Source organism: Parasteatoda tepidariorum, chromosome 10 (assembly GCF_043381705.1).
Source record: "Parasteatoda tepidariorum isolate YZ-2023 chromosome 10, CAS_Ptep_4.0, whole genome shotgun sequence".
NCBI lineage: Eukaryota > Metazoa > Arthropoda > Arachnida > Araneae > Theridiidae > Parasteatoda > Parasteatoda tepidariorum.
The window spans coordinates 26,202,258-26,220,295 of record NC_092213.1 but is presented as its reverse complement, the minus strand read 5'-3'; the positions used below and the strand labels follow the sequence as shown (position 1 = coordinate 26,220,295).

General features: G+C 28.1%; 1 protein-coding gene across 1 annotated transcript; it reads left to right on the top strand.

Moving 5' to 3' along the window:
• Positions 1 to 1,541: 1,541 nt before the first annotated feature.
• Positions 1,542 to 16,530, top strand: LOC107441752 (elongation factor 1-gamma). Its single transcript, XM_016055116.3, has 10 exons — positions 1,542 to 1,680; positions 1,797 to 1,946; positions 4,055 to 4,118; positions 6,439 to 6,581; positions 7,646 to 7,789; positions 7,873 to 8,002; positions 8,826 to 9,024; positions 13,514 to 13,683; positions 14,900 to 15,024; positions 16,293 to 16,530. The coding sequence occupies exons 1-10, from the start codon at positions 1,672 to 1,674 to the stop codon at positions 16,443 to 16,445; spliced, it is 1,287 nt and encodes a 428-aa protein (XP_015910602.2). The 5' UTR covers positions 1,542 to 1,671; the 3' UTR covers positions 16,446 to 16,530.
• Positions 16,531 to 18,038: the final 1,508 nt, after the last annotated feature.

Here is an 18,038-nt window from a genome sequence, read left to right as displayed (position 1 = left end):
GAACGAAATGCGTCTTAACTTATGCGCACTTATAAAGTCTGTTTCTTCAATGGCTCCGCCTACACATGCGTGTACGCTTACGTATTTGATGTACAATATTTGCATTTTTGTCTTATAGCAGTGGTTTTATATTCAGTTCAGATCTTTTCAGGAAATTCGATAAAATATGCAAATTATGATAAATTATGCAATAAAATATTTCAAAAGTGTATTTGGAGCTTTATATTGCAATTGAAACAAGATTTCAAAAAATAAATAAATAAAAAATAAAAAGAGTTCCAAAGTTACCCCATTTTAGTGTATCTTTTTTTCCCCGCCATAAAAGCATCATTGAGACATTTCGAAGGGCAGTATTGAGCGGCTTTCAGGAGAGCTTCTTCAGAAGTCTCGTGCGGTGATGGGTATTATGGTTACGAGGATAAGTCAGTTCAGCTAGGGATGTGGGGTGAATAGTTTTGTATTGATCCTTTTCTTGATCTGGCGTAAAAATCCGTGCTTTGTGGTCAATATTGACTGCTTCAATCCTCCTTGTTGCTGTTGTTGTTCATTTACGTCGCACTAGAGCTGCGAAATGGGCTATTGGCAACGGTCTGGGAAACATCCCTGAGGATCATCCGAAGACATGCCATCACAATTTTGATCCTCTGCAGAGGGGATGGCACCCCCGCTTCGGTAGCCCGACGACCTGCACGCGAAGTCGAGCACTTTACGATAGAACAGTTTAACGAGGACCAATACCGCACATCCCCGGTCCCTATGCAGGCTGATCCAAGTGGTCACCCACCCGCACACTGACCGTAGCCAGTGATGCTTGACTTCGGTGATCTGCTGGGAACCATGTCTTAACGATCAGTCCACTGTGAGACTCAATCCTCCAATTTACCCCATTAGAAATGTGCTCTCTTTTGTTACTGTAACATCTGGCTGCCCCTGACATTAGGTCTGAAGAAATTCTTTTCAAAACCGAACAGTACTTATGACATGTGTTTCGAACTAATATAGCAGACTTCGTCCATTGCAAGATTTCCATCACGCCCCCTCCCATAGAAGTTACAGAATAGACATGGATGATTTCTGTCGACGTAGCTAAAATAAAAATGATCCATGGTGGCTTAAGTACAAACATTCTGTTCACAGTCATGGTATCATGAATATATTATGATACTTTACGATTGTTACGAGACCCTTATGAAGCGTCCGAAAGAGAACATCTAAAGAGATACCTCGACTACATGAACAATTTAAAAGCAAAATAGTTTACTTAAATAACCGTAATAATTAAAATTAATATCTGACAAAGGCAATAGTACGGGAACATGATTTATACACACATACAGTTCCTTTTGAATGTAGTTTTTTTTAAATATTCGTACGCGTTTATAGAGAAATTACAAGCAGTGAGAATGGTCCCCAAAACTCCAATATACTCATCAGTAGAATTTTTTTGCGTATATTAAATATAGTTCTCCAATCAGGCTTTTATTCGCATTCATGAATTTTTTGTATTAAGTGATAATGGCTCTTTAGTAGGTTATTAATTAAAAATAAATAAATAAATATATTTCTTGATTTTTTTTTCTTAATGGCAACTGTTGTTTTAAACAACCTCCCCTCTCCACCTACCCTTTCCCGGTCTCTTTCGCTTCCAGTTTCGCTGTTTGACGTTTAGCAATGGCATCTGTAAGTTTACATTCCAAAAATCCATTTAATCCATGCCTGTTTATTTTTTCAAATGACTAATTTTTGTCATACGTTGTCTTTACAAACTGTTTTGTATTAATATTATATTATTTCAGATTCTGTATACGTATCCAAACAACTTCCGTGCACAGAAAATTCTTATCGCTGCACAATACAGTGGCTGTGCTGTAAATGTGTGTGAAGACTTTCTTTTCGGAGAAACTAACAAGTCCGCCGAATTTTTAAAGAAATTTCCCAATGGAAAGGTATGCTGCTCCAAATAAAATTTATATTTAAATAATCCAATTTGTTTTACGTTGTTATCTGTTCAAGTACTTTGTTGACAACGTCACAAAAATTTTACGACAGTGAGTTTTTGTATGTATCTCTGAATATTTGTTTTCTGAACTGTGTTCTAAAGTTAAGGGAACAAAATGCTGTGAATTCTTTCTTCATTTTTTAACCTTTTTTTATTAGCCAAATGAAATGTCTAGAAATGTTATTAAATTAAATAACGTTTAGTTATTACATAATTTTTGTTGCCTTTCATTTGGATGTTCTTATTGTAAAGAATATCTGTGTTTTGCTTATTGCTATCCATGGAAGAAACTAGACGTCAACAATCATTTTATTACTATGTCAAGAAATAGATTTCTTTTAGATTTAGGTGAAAAAGGAAAGTTTGCAACATAAAGCAATAACTTTTATCCTATATTTTGCTAAGTATGCCAATACTGAATTTATTAAATGCAGTTTAAATGTTGATCCTTGTTTGTCAATATCTTAAAAAAGAGTGCACCGTATTTGTTATACTGACTGCTGTTTCAAAAAACACTAAATTTTATTTGTTATAGCTAAATTGCACAGTTTCAAATTAAGTTTGTATGTGAATCAATAATTTATATTTTCTAAGATATGCAAGTAGTAATTTGACTGATTAAATTTTTGGATCCATTGGAGCAGAAAAACTCTTGAGTAGTTCAATATTTCCCCATATCATTTGCATATTTAGGTAAGTTTATTCTTAAAAGCTTTGGGTACTAATTTTTCCTTTGATAAAAAATAAACTACTATATATGTTAAAAATACTAAAATTTAAAATATATTGAGATAGTAATTGTTTACAAAATTAAAGGTTCCCTTTATGAACTGAAGGAATTTAAACTTTTAAACAAATTGCCATATAAAGCTATTTGTGTTAACATAGCTGCAATAGTTTTTTATAGTTAGCAAGTGACAAAAATGAAAATAAATTTTTATTATGTTTAATTTGATTAGTTTTTTACCAATAATTTTGCAAAACAATTTTAGTTAAAAAATTTTAAAAGTTCTAAAATTTCGTCATCTCTCCTAGCATCTTGAGTTTGTATGATCAAAATATTCTATGACACTGTAGGCTCAACCCAGAAAGACCTAATAGATTTTTCAAGTTTCACTTGGAGGGAATAATCCTTTCTTTTTTCTGCAGCTATGAAACTAATTAAAAAACCCCTTACCGTTATATATTAATGAATATGAATTTATTTTCTTAAGTAATCAAAAGTTAATCGTGTATATCATTTAGTATTAACATTAACTTGATATTAATTCTGATGTAAATGTTTAGATTGTTTTATTGATTTCGTAAGTTAAAATGTTATTGAATAAAATATTTTCCATGAAGACATTTCAGGGGTCTGTCCAGGCCGAATTTACTACAGTTTAGCGGTACCTTCACAAATTCAACTTTAGGAAAAACGGTAGTTTCACAAAATGCTTTTTCTTAAAATTTTATTTTTGTATCCCTTAAAGAACGATAAATCTATATATTTAGTTTATAAATCTACGTTTTTGTATTGATTTTTTAATAAAATTTTTAATTTTTCACGAATTATGTCTAAATTTTCACAAATTAGGTACCTTACAGAAAAACCTAGACAGATCCCTGCATTTAGAATGTGTCTGATGCAATCAAGAATTAATATTGCATGTTTATGTTTTTATTTTTAATTTGGTACCCTTGATACAAAGAAAATATTTATAAACTATTTTTTAGAATTTTTTTTAATTGATTATGTGGATTGTATTAATATTTTTAGCTGGTTTGGTATCCGATTTTATCCTTAAGTTTTAGAAACAGCTTAATCTAGGATCAAGTTTAATTTTTTGGGGGTTTGTCTTTTCGTGGTTCTTATTTGTTTCAGATTTTGAAACAACTTATCTCTCACTTTCTTTTTTAATGTATGATAATGTTTAAGTGATTCTGTTAATGAAATGTATGGTATTCTCTTTATTAAAGTCACAATTTTAAATAGGTTTTAAGTTTATAAGTTTCATGATATGTTCTTAATTATGCTCTTTCATGTGATTGAGAATTTCATATTTTATGTTAAAGGTTCCTGCCTTAGAGACTCCAAATAAACAATATTTATCAGAAAGTAATGCCATTGCACATTATGGTAGGTTTTCCTGTGCCTTGCTTTCTAATTAATTTTTTTTATTATTATTGATAGAAACTTGTAATTTATTTATATGCTTTTTGTAAACCAAACAACTGATTTCTAATCCCTTAATTGTTAAAAATTAATTTATACTTGGTTCATCAAAATTTAATTGTAAAAATAGTCTTAGCCTACAAACACTTGGCGTGAAATTACACTGATTGGCGCCAATGTTTCGGCAACACTAATCTGACTGATTTGTTAATATGAAAGGAAATCTGATACATTGAGGCTTCTGCCTTCTACTGAACAGAGTATAGTTTTTCAGTAGTTCAACTTAAAACTACTCTATATTTTTCTTTTTAAGAATCTTTAATTCTTAAATATATTGTACAATTTTTTTTATTTGACTATTTATTTTTTTTATTTGTAAATTTTTTTTAATGACGAAAGTATTTTAAGTAAAGTTTTAAATGAAGTATGCATTTTCAGATTTATTAATGACTGCATATTTATTGAATTACTTTTTTTAATCAACATTAGTTTTTTTTAAAAATTTAAATTTGATTAATTTTTTTATAAAAAAGGTTTTAATTTTTGTCTATAATAAATTTATTGTATTTGAAGAAAATTTTGAAATTTAACAGATTGCAATTAAAAATTCTTAATTTTCTTTTAATTGTATATTACTTAAAAAAATCTTACTATATATATACAACTGGAATTTTACTTTTGAAATTCTCTTCTTTCGACTTGTATATCTACATTAGTGTACAAGTAACCATGAGAGATACATTATTGGTACTAGACTTGCCTACCTTTTCTTACGGCTTGCCTTCCATCTATTGGTTTGTGAGCAACCATAAGAGGTACAAAGTTTTTTTTATTATTAGCTTTAATGCTTTGTAAAAAACTAGTTCTCCATTTCAACTTCAACTTGACATTTGCTAGCCTTAAATCCCAAAAAAATAAGAAGTTATATACTAGCTTAGATTCTAGTGCTCTCCTTAAAAGTTTTTTTAAAGAGGTGACAACTTTGCCTACGCTTTTTCAGAGATGGATGATGCATTCTCCTATTTTGTAAAATTGCCACCTTTTTATTTTAAGTATAGTGGCTGAACCCATGAAGATTACTATAACTACTGCAAATTATTTTTAGGCTGAGTTAGTATGAAATATTATTTCTTATAATTTGTATTTTTAACTCCATTTTTATGGGCACTAGCTTAGAGATAATATACGGCAAAATAGGTGCCCTTCAAAGCTGAAGGTGTCCTTGTTTTTAAAAAGGCGCCTGTTTTTTATTTATTTGAGATTTCTAGGTTTTACATTTTTCTGCTCTACTTATTCTCATTAATTTTCACATGAATAGTTTCTTTACAAAGTATGATTGGTTAGATTATGTTTTACAGTAATTAAATTCAGTAAACTTTAAAAAATTCCATAGCCCTTTGTTTTCTAGAACATTTTGTTATTTTAATAAATAGTAAAGTTTAATGAATTTTTAAGGTATTCAGGTAAATATCTTTTTAAATTTTTAACCATTATAAATTATGTTATTAAATCTTTTTATTCTAACCATTATAGAATGTCTAATTACATTTTATTTCAATTTATATTTGTGTAAATCATTAATTAAAATACAAGAATGAAAAAAAAGCTATTTTGAGATTAAATAAAATGTGAATTTAAATCTATTGTTGCCTGAAAACTAGCCTAATTTAAAATATTAATATATAAATAAAATTGATAAATGTTTGTTTTTTTCATTACGAATTAAAAATCTGCACTTTTTATAATGTAAAAATTATTATTCTTTAGTTTGTGAATAATCAGGGGTCTGTTCAGGCCAAATTTACTACCGTTTAGCGGTACCTTCTCAAATTCAACTTTAGGAAAAACGGTAGTTTCACAAAATAGTTTTTCTTAATATTTTATTTTTGTATTCCATAGGAAACTATAAATATTTTTGTGCTGATTTTAATATTTTTAATTTTCACAAATTATGCCTAAATTTTCACAAAGGTACTGCTCAGAAAAACCTAGACAGTCCCCTAATAATATTGATTAGGATCCGTTAATTGGTTCTTTTCACTTATTGTATTAGTAAAGTTAACTCTTGTCTTTCATGATTGCATTCCTAATTTTTTGATAAACTTAAAGATTAGTTTTTAAATAAAGAATAATCAAAAAGTGATAGCTATTTCTAAAACTGTTGAAATATGTAGCAGTAATATTTATAGCTTGTATGTCTATATAGACTGTATGTAAACTTTATAAAATTTTATTCAAAATTAGGATATTTGTTGCATTTCTAATAAAACTTGTGTAATTTTAGTGAGTAATGATCAACTCAAAGGAAAGAATGTTCTTGATCAAGCTCTTATCAGAATGTGGATTGATTTTGGGGACCATGAAATCTTGCCTTCTGCATGTACCTGGGTTTTCCCATGTTTAGGAATAATGCAGTTTAACAAACAGGTGTTTTATTTACTTTTGTATAATTTAAAATTATTTCTTATTTTAATATTTTAGTTGTGTGTTACGGAGTGTAAACTGTGTATTTTATCTGTAGCTACATCTAAAATTATGTATTTATATCAAACTTTTTAATTAATTTTTGTAAAGAAAATAGTATTTTTAAAGTTAAAATAATATCCTTGGAGATAGTTATTGTAAATTATTTAATTATTTCTATATCATTGAAAATATTCTAAAAGCAATTTACGGGCTTAAACTTCGCCGTTAGGGTACCCTTCCCATAAACTGACAATTTTTTTTGCCCCCAAGAGTGTTCACTTAACAGAGGTTTCATTGTATTATTCTAGATCCTATAAATTTCATTACAGGCTACTTAAAGCTGTATGTATATCTATAGAAGCACTTAGAGAATTGGTGTTGATTACCAAACCTATTTGAGCTAATTAGGATTGAAGATGAAATTTTAAATTTCATCAATCATGAATGTTATACCATACAATAATTATCAACTTATTCCTCTTCTCACTTACATTGCATTTTGAGATCTTTTTCTGAAAGGAATCTTTTCTCATACTTTATGCAAATGAAAAAACAAAAAAAAAGATAATCAAGTGTAATATAACATTGTATTATGTTTTGTATTGCAATATGTATGTGAAATATTTCCAAACCCTTCACTTCGTTTTAATAATTTAAAACCATTCTTATTGAGATTTAAAAAAAAAAACAGTGCATTGCAGTGCTGTTTTAGCTAAGAGTTTTTCTAATGAAAGGATTAAGATAACCAAGGATTAAAATTTCTTTGCTCATCCTGGTCTAAAAAAGAGTTACTGCTCTGATAAAACACTCCTAAAATCTGCAGTTTTAAGTACATTCCTCTAAAATTTAAGCTAATTTAAAATTGCTTTATGATGGACCATCACTAATTTTCAAAGCTTATATTAATTCTAATAATCTTGCAGTTATTCATGTTTTCAGAACTATACTTTTTGGTTTTATTTTCAAGACCTTTTTCTTAGGTTTTATAATTATCTAATAGGAATTTTTTTTTCCCTATAATTTAGACAACAGATAAAGCTAAGGAAGATATTAAAAGAGCTCTTAAAATTCTAAATGATCATCTATTGCATCATACTTACTTGGTTGGGGAGTCAATCACTCAAGCAGATATCAGTCTCACCTGTAATTTGCTGTCCTTGTACCAGCTAGTAAGTTTCTTTTTTTAAATTTGTCTTAAAATGATTTTTTTTAAAGTGAGACAATTTATTTCAATAGAAATATTATATTTCAGGTCCTTGAACCTTCTTTCAGACAACCTTATGGAAATGTCACTAGGTGGTTTAGAACATGCATTAACCAGCCTGAATTTAAGAAGATATTGGGAGAAGTAGTTCTATGTGAAAAAATGGCTCAGTTTGATGGTAAGGTTTATATTTTCTTGTTAACAGTTATATCATCTTAGTTAAGTTATAGAAAAAAAAATTTTTTTTCTATTGAAAATATTAGTTTTAAATTTGGTTTTGTAATGTTGAATTTCTAACACTTTATGAATTGTTACTTTTCAAATTGAAAACAGTCTACAAAAGAGCACAACTCTTTTTTAAAAGATGTGTATTTGAAATTTTCGAAAACTTAAGAAAAAGTTAAACATTTTTAAATGTTAATGCGTATGTCAAGGTAGAATTATTAGTGAGGAGTAGTAATTTAGAAGTGTTAATTATTTTATTTGGTAATTTTAACTTAAAGCTAAATTAACCCCTTCGCGCCTAACGGGACACATTTGTCTCAAGCAAATTTCAAAAAATTCTTTTGGGACAGAAACACTTCTCTGTCTAGTGGGAGACTTTCCCACCAGTCCTGCCAATATTTTTGAAGGTATTTTCATTCACAGAACATAGATGGCACTACCGTACATTATGCTGCCCTACTCATAGTTTATGCTACCAAAACTTATAAAACTTAACAAAAATATTGTTTGATAAAGAATATATTTTTTTCTTAATTTAATCTTTTCAAAGCTTGCTCAGTAATATTATTTCAGTCTAATTATATGCCTAATAAGTAGTATCAGATTTCAAGTTTAAAACAGCAAGACGATAAGTCTTAAGGTATAATCAATGTTCTATATTCTATTAAAAAGAAACACTAAATTTACTTTTTTAAAAAAAAAAAAATTGCTTTTTGGGTCGTTTCAAATGTAAATTATTAGCGATCGAGACTTGAGAAATTATAATTTTCTTGTAGCAAAGAAATTTGCTGAAGTTCAAAAAGAATTAGGTCATGGTAAACAAGCTCCTAAGGAAGAAAAGCCTAAAGAAGAAAAAAAGAAAAAAGAACAGAAACCTAAGAAAGAAGAAACAGTTGCTGAAGAACCAGATGAAACAGAAATGGCTTTAGCTCTTGAGCCAAAATCTAAAGATCCCTTTGAACAGTTCCCTAAAGGGTAAATATTTGTTACTTAAATAATTTTCAAGATAGTTATTTCACAGTTTTTATATATTTTTTACGGATGGATAAAGCTTTTATTTTTAGTTTTCTCATTTTCAAGATAGTTATTTCACAGTTTTTATATATTTTTTATGGATAAAACTTTTATTTTTAGTTTTCTCAATATTTAGTAATTTTGGAATTTAAGAAGTTGTTACATTAAAGTATTGTTTCTTCAAAGCCTGTTTAAAAAAAACTACTTTTCATTGCTTATTCATTATAGAATTGGCTCTCAGTTATGTGATCTTTTGCCCAATCCCACATATGTGTTAATATTTTTGTAAAGTGATTTGTATTAAAATTATTGAGCACTTATACCGAGTTATTGTGCTCTTATACCGAGAACTATTTTTTAATGCTCATGTATCTTTTCAAGTATATAGTTTCTACTATCTAGTTAAAATTTATGACTAGCTTCTAAATTGTTCTGTGTCAGAATAATGTGTAATGGTTGGAAAGAAAATTGAGGTACTGTTCACATAAAGACACAAATAAATTATTTTCAAGTTTTTGACACTTAAAATTATTTTACTTGGTTTAAATTCTTAACCTTTTAGTTTTTTCCACACTTGTTAATAACTGTTATGAACCATTACTGCAAAAATTTAGTTTTTGCCAAGTAAAAAAGTAAGGTCAGATTTTTGTCACAATGAATATTTATTGTTGATTAGGTTTCATAACTTAAAGTGCTAGTTAAGTAATAAAATAAATTTAAGGAATTGTAACTCCAGCATTCAGAAAGCTTTTTATTTTGTTTTATAATCAGTTCAATTTTAACTAGTAAGACATCGCAAATCACATTGTTTCCTTAAAAAAGTAAGAATAAATTAAAAAATCTACCTATATACAAGAATTTACTATTATTTATGAATACCACTTTTGAAAATTTTGGTTTTTAATAACATTTCGTCCAAGAAAAATTTGTTAGCATATTTCTCTAACACATTATATTTCTGTGGTAAATGTTCCCAATTATTTACGTTCCATTAAAATGGAATTCAGCATGTCCCTTATTATTTTGAAAGTTCCTTCCTGTTAATTCGGTAGTGGTTATATTTTATACAGTACGTGATCTGTTTTAAACAATTCAATAAACCACTATTCTCCATAAATCACATTAGCTTTGTGGGTGTAAACAATGAAATTTGCAGTTAAACAATCTCTATAATTAAGCAAGAGCTTATCTTTTTACATTAAGCTAAGCAAACCAGAATTGATTTTGTTTGTTACTAGTTTTCTAATGCTGCAGAAAATTTCACTAATTTTGTGTTTTTAAATATTTTTATCTGAGAATTATCTTAAAACATTTTAGAATTGATCTTTTTCATATTAATATTGCCATATTTAGTAGGTTAGTTTAAAGATAAGTGAAATGATCTATCTAACAATTTCATAAAATGCAAAGCCCAAAGTTGAGTATCTTATATTGGAATAAAAAAATCATAAGCTGAGTGTGCAAAATAATTGTTGCAGATGTAAATTTTTTTTTATTAATTGAAATTGCTATTTTTTTAAAAAATTTTTTAAAATATTAGTGTCCTCTTTACAAAGGCATGTTTTGCTTTTATAGCGAAGTATGTAAAACCCTGAGGAATATTAAATTTTTAGTAATTCTCTTGTGGAAGTATTCATATTTATGAATACTTCTTTAAAATGTTGCTGAACATTTCTATAAAACTTTTTAAAATTTGCAGGTGTTTGAATCATCTTAAATGAAAAAATTCCTTGTATAAATTGATCAGTTTAAAATTCTTATTATATCCTCTTTACAAAGGCATGTTCTACTTTTATAGTAAAGTATGTAAAACCTAGAGGAATATTAAATTTTCAGCAATTCTCTTGAGAATGCATTTCATCTCATGTAAATGCATTTCTAAAACGTTGCTGGACACTCTATGTCTACATAATAGTTAATGTTTGAGCTACGTTGAATTAAATTCAGAAATCTTTTTGTATCTCTACTGTAATATTTAAGTTTCTTGACAGTTTTCATGTCAATTTTTTTAATGTAGCAAAAGCAATTAAATACTGAAAGTCCCCTTTATAAAGACTTGGGACTATTTGTACTTGTTAATGTATTTTTAAAGTGCTGCCGAACACCCATATAACTTTCAAATCTATAGTTTGCACTTCCCTTAAGCATGTATGCCTGCATATTCAGTGTGCTAAGATGGATTTTTCAAATTTGTTTTCATCAAAGTATGAGAAAATCACTTAAAGTAGAACTTAAACAATGTGACATTTTTGAAGATTACTGCCATTTTTTGCAGTAGTACGTGAAACCTCTTGGGAGAGGCTATTATGTGTTCCTCAGTAAAATGATCCATACTAGAAGTTACCTGCATTGTCTTTGAAATGTTATCGAACTGTCGCTTTTTTTGGTGTTGATATGCTGTTTGTGTTGGCATCACAAGAAACTGGTCTATAAAATATAGTGCCAATAAAAATGAACCCTACTGATATGTGTAAAAACAAATTTACCAATTATGAATATGGAATTATTTTAAATAAACAATTATATTTGTTTAAGCTTGCATTTAATTTATATAAAGAATGAGTTTAAAGGAGATGTTTTTTTTATGTATGTAGTTTTTCTAAATTAACTTTTGTTTTAACTCTAAAATTAAATCACTGATACCATTGTCTTTAGTGCAATGTGACTGTAACATGAGATCAGAGCTCATTCTAGGCAGAAAAAAGGGCAGGGTGCAAAAGCTTAAAAAAAGGGCATTATTATTCTAAAAAGGTAATAATTTCTTTATATGGGCTTTACACGTTCTATTAAAAAACATTGTAAATTGGTAAAAGATTTTTTTTTAAACTTTACTAAAAAAAGTAGCAAAGCAATCATATAAATTACTAATTTTTATTAATAAATTAACATGTATATCGAGTTAATGACCTAATTAGCTTAGTAATGTATTTAAAAGGCATGCATATATTATTAAAATAACAAAGTATGTTTTTAAGTGTCTGCAGTTATGATTTAATAATTAAAATGATTCACTATCATTAAATCATAATTATTATTAAAGTAACTGCAAACTTTTAAAGACAAGTGCAACACGGTGGTGTGCTGGCTATTTTTTCTTTCCCATATAAATCTATGTATTGACAGCAGTGACAAACTAAATCAAAAGAGTTGAAAATAACAAAAGTTTAAGAACTCCATTGTGGAGTTAGGGGAAAAAATAAAGAAAGGTTGAGGAAAAAAAGGGTGTGGAGTCTATTACATCAGGGCACTAATTTACTTCAGGGGCAACAGGGTTGATTCTTTTGACAGGTGCTGCGCCCTGTTTACCCTGTCTAGAACGAGCTCTGCATGAGATTGTCAATCTCTTCTAGCATTCATCAAATTCTCTGTTCTCTAAATAAGAGCCACTTGCAAATATTTTGAATACATTTGAATCTAATTTGTTTTGTTGATAATTTTTTATTTTGATATCACGGTAGCCTCCTCAGAACAAGGAAATCGGGTAGTAAAAGAATACAGTTGTTAAAAAAAATTGAGATTTTTATGTATTTAACAATTTAATGAGATTTTTTGCACAAGATTTTTTCTGAAATTAAACTTTGTTTTATCAGTTCATAGCATGAGCAAAAGAAATAAAATATTGTCAAAGCACTTTTCTCGAAATCAACCAGGAGACGCTTGCGTTTTTCTATTTTCACTGCAGAGTAAGTAAAGAGAATTTCAATCAGAAGCATTGCTTAGAACATGGCTCTTACTTGTTTATTTGAATTCTTTGTTGTAATAGATAGGCTAGTTTATGCTTGTTGTAATGAAGAAATAAATTATCATAGTTAGACTAATGTGTGCGACTTTGTTAATTTCTTTATTTACTAACCTCTTTACAAAGGAATGTTTTGCTTCTGTAGCAAAGTATGTAAAACCTAGAGGAATATTAATTCTTATCAATGTTTTCATGAGTCCATTGAAATTTATAAATGCATCTTGATATAGTTGTTAAACACTCCTTTGATTCTTGATAATTAACTAATATCATAAAGACACTATTTAGAAACTTAAAAAATGCGGTGATCGCTTATTTTTTGGTATAGAGAGCAATGAAAAAGAATCTACCTAAATAACCTTAGTTACAGGAGGCACTGTATAATATAGAAATCTAGATATTTATTTTAATATTGAAATTAACTTTTAGCATCTAGTTATTATGTAATAGAAATTTTTAGTGTAATAGTATCAATTTTATTGTTAAATAGTATGTAATTGAAAAAATAATTAATATAACCTATAAAAATTAACTATATTGTTAAATTTACCATTTTATTTGCTTTAACATTATTTATTTTTACTTTGGTAGAAGAAAATATATCTAGAAAGTGAAAATATTTGTATAGCTATTTCTTCTCTCTGTAACATTAGTTTTGTTCCAAATTTTGAGACTGATCTTGTAATCAGTGTTGGCATTTCTATTTTCCAGAACTTTCAATATGGATGAGTTCAAACGAGTGTACAGTAATGAAGCTGAAAGTGTGTCTGTAAAATATTTCTGGGATAAGTTTGATGCTGAGAACTTTTCAATTTGGTATGCTGAATATTTGTATCCTCAAGAACTGAGCTTGGTGTTCATGAGCTGCAATCTAATTTCTGGTATGTGTATTAATTGGCAACTCTTTAATACATTAATTTTGTGTTCACTAGTTCTTAGAAATGTATCTTGTTGATTTACATTGCCAAGTTAAAAGAAAACAAACAATAGAAAAAATATTTTTCTATTTTAAATAGAAAAATATTGATAATTCTAAAGCAGAGGCAACGTGTATATCAAAAGATAACTCTAAATTTTTTGCAATTTATTACTGGAAAAAGTTGAACATTTTTATAAATTGGATAAACTGTTCAAATGTACACTGTTCCTGCATCCTTTATTTCAAAGTTAAGGAAACGGGGATGAGCGCCGTACATCTTAGCTCTTGGTAGGCTGTTAGTGCCATTGAGTTTTTTTTTAAATTTAAGTTTATAGGTACACACAATTTGATTGAATTGGCGTATTTATAAATTTCTGGTTTAACTTGCAAAGGGGGAATAAGTATCAACCTAGGTCCTGAAAGGTAGATTTCAAAGTGTAGTCTGAAGTTATTTCTATTAAACATTCATATTCACTTGGAAAATGAGAGCTAAATCATTTTTTTAAAAATGTTTTGATGACTTATTTATACTTTTGCAGCATTGTATCTTGAGTTGTTAAAAAGTACTTAGAAGAATTTTTTGAACTCTGGTGCTCACATGTTTCATCAATCAGTTTTACATAGTTCATTAAATGCTGTGTGGATCTGTTCCACTAAACCAATTTTGGTCAACCTACTTCTGATTTTCATCCTTATTTTTACTAGTTTCAAAATTTTATTTATTCATCTTGGAATTAATGTTTTTTGCCACCTTCCTCCAGTTAAAAGTTGACGAATCCCCAAGGAGTTTGTGGACTATCTTTCAATGAAGTTTTGCTTCATTGACTAAACTAAAAGTTAAATATAAACTTTTGTAACATTAAACAATTAATATTCGGATATAGTTTGTCTCTGAAGCAGTTGTTTCCAAAGTTCTTCGAAAAGCAGTTTCTGTTGTATGGCCATACTTGTATACAATCCTAGAACTTATCTAAAGATGTTTGAATGTTTCCCTTTGCTATTTATTTGTAAAGTAAAACTTAGTATTCATAATTAGTATTTTAAGCTATCTTTAGACTTTAATGTAAAAAATAGGTTAGTTATGATTATATTATAAGATCTGTTTAGTTTAAAAGTCAATAATTTATAAATACAGCAGAAAAAAATTCCCTTTTATAAATTTTTTTTTGTCAATTTAGGTATGTTCCAACGATTAGATAAAATGAGGAAGAATGCCTTTGGTAGTGTTATTCTTTTTGGAGAAGACCACAAGAGCACTATTTCTGGTATCTGGGTTTGGCGAGGACATGAACTTGCGTTCAAAGTAAGCACAAGACATCAATTTATAAATAAAATGCAAAGTTTTCAGTTTATTCTAAATTCATTGTATTTCTTGTTCCATAAATTCATATTCCTAATTATGAAATCATTTTATTATTAAAAAAGGGTCTAAGGCTTATAGTAGGATCTAATAGTTTAGTACTGCCACCTGGTGTATAAATTGAGAATGACCATCATTCTGACATTAGAATAAAAAAAATTCTTTGATATGTTACTTGTGAAAAGCAAAGCGTCACCCCCCTCATCATTCTGATGAGCAAGAAAGAAGGGGTTAAAATATGAATATCTTAGTTAAGGGAACTCACTTTCTGTTAATTGTGTAAGTTCTCTTGATTTTTTGCGATCAATTAAACCCATTATAGTTTTCAACCGCTATTTTGTAAAATCGCCAGTCTTTAAACTTTATAAGAAATGCAATGTTTATTTAAAAAGTGCAACTAATTAAGTTTGAATTGTTATTTTTATTCAAAGATTTGTTTTACTTTTTAACAATTTTTTTTTAATGGCAAATATTGGTAGCAATGAATTAAATTTAAGATGAGAGGGAATCTGAAATTGCATGATTTTTGATGTTTGCTGTTTATAAGTTTTAAATCTTTCTCAATCCAGCAGCTAAGTTTTTTTTTCCATTTTATTTTTTTTTGTAGATTTCTATAAGTGCTGGCTCAATGTGCATTTTAATTTTATAATTACTTATTAAATGGCAGGCTAATTTTTGGCACGTGCCCTCCACTTATGTGCAAGTTCTATTTTTTTTTTTTTATTCTAGTGTTGTCACTGATAGGATTTATTGATTTAAAAAAATTCTTTTTTTTTTGACAGACTAATTTATAGCATTTTTTGTAAGCTAATTGAGGATTGAGTTGGAGTTGAAGATTGAGTTAAAAGAATATAATTGCTGTAATCAAGCAGTACAAGAAATCAGAATCACACAATACCAAATGTAACACATTAATGTAGCGAAACATTGACGATACATAGTTAGTGATGATGCATAGACACACCAAAATCTTAACATGCAGTCCTAATATTTTAATTTTTTAATTCATAATGTTTGGCAAACATTAATTTATTTCTAACTTTTATTATATGTGTAGTTAGTATATTATTAATTGCATATTTTAATCTGAATTAATGCAGCTAAATTTCGTAGATTGTATAGTATTTAAAGATTTTTAGTGCCAGATCATTCTTTAGATTAATTTGAATTGCTAGTAAATTTTGCTACAAGCATTTCTGTGTTTATTACAGCTTTCTGATGATTGGCAAATAGATTATGAATCTTACAGCTGGAAGAAATTGGATCCATCTCTTCCAGAAACTAAAAAAATGGTTACTGAATATCTTCAATGGTCTGGTGACTTTGGTGGAAAGAAATTTAATCAAGGAAAAATATTTAAATAAATAAATGATAAAAATTTAGAAAAAAATTACTAAAGCATTCTATGAATGGAAAAAAAATCTAATAAAATGGACTTGTACTTTCTTATGTTTTTGTCTTTATTTTCTTTCATTGAAACAAGAAAAATAAATTGAGAAACTTGATAGTGAGCTAGTTATGTTATCTTTTAAGACACTTTAAAAAAAGTTAGCACGGACAATAATGAATGAGCATAATGAATACTATTAATTTCATTTAATATTTTTTTTTACAATAGCATATCTAGGTTACATTTTGCAGGAGCGAGTCAGCGAAGGAATAAAAATTGAAGCGCTTCTCTCTGGACCGAAGTCTTTTTAAGGTGTGAAGACTGGGAAAATTTTAATAAGACTTAAATTCTCATCGCTTAATTTTCTGATGGTGGATATTTATTATATTCAGCAAAAATCTTTAGATACAAGGCAGTTACCCAATAAGGAATCGATATAAAGCGTGAGGTATTTTAATTTTTCAAACAAAATTATACCAATAAAACTCTGCAATCGTGTTTTTAAAAAGTAGTGAAATGGTATACTGCCATGTGGCAGAATCACGGCGACATTGTCCCAGAACGTTACCTAGTTCTTGCTGAAAGACCTCCGGGAAGTAAAAAATTTTGACTTTCTTTTCTGCAGACATTTTCTATTTTTTCTTTATGTAGTTATTATTGATATCCACATAGTTTTTAAAATCCTATATTTTTAATACGATATTGTTTATTACAACAACTGTATCTCGAAATGAAAACATGCATTTAGTAACCACTTTTCCAAAAAAAGTTAACTCGTATGATTTCGCCATCTATTCTTTTTTATGGTAGTTACTGCTACTGTGCGGAATTCCGAAAAAGGAAATAATTAGTGAAATACAAAATGTGAGAATATCAACTATAATATTAGAATAAAAAAATATTACATTTTCAAGTAAAAAAAGTTATATTGTATTTTAACCGAAAAGATTTTTTTTGTTTTTGAAGTTGACGCTTCTGTTACTTTAAGTTAGTATCATGTATATTTGTTATTTTTAAGAGTACCTTGTAGTAAAATTAGTATTAGAGACGCATGTCACTGACAGTTCGAAAAATTTCTGCCACAGGGGTATACTGTTGTATGCATTTAGATAGTTTGGTTTTGCGCAGCTAATGTTAGATGAGTTTTCATTAGTATAAACTAATAAAATCATATTTAAAAAAAAAGTTTTAAATTTTTTCAAACCACATAATTTTATTCATAGAAGCTTGATAAATTATGTACTATTTCTTATTTTCCAGTTTTTTAAGAGGTGTGCAGCCGAATAAGAAATCAGTAGTTAGATTACAAAAAAGTGAAATGAGTTGAACAGAAAACCATAATTTTTAGACTGTTGCAGAATACTGTTGCAGAATATTAATAAAACACTCTTTATGTTAAAAGCAATTTGTATGTTAGCAAATATGGATGCACATTTTGTTTAAAACTCCTATGATAGGTAAGGAAAAAAATTCAATTTGTTATTAAGAATTGCAATCGAAAACCACTCTTATAAAAATTTGCCACTTCAGTGCGCATAATTTATAAATTGTTCAAATGTAAACTAAT

Excerpts from the sequence above, each read along its gene's own strand:
- LOC107441752 (XM_016055116.3), top strand. Across the intron at positions 6,582-7,645 it reads TAATGCAGTTTAACAAACAG|ACAACAGATAAAGCTAAGGA; the intron begins GTGTTTTATTTA and ends CCTATAATTTAG. Across the intron at positions 9,025-13,513 it reads TTTGAACAGTTCCCTAAAGG|AACTTTCAATATGGATGAGT; the intron begins GTAAATATTTGT and ends TCTATTTTCCAG.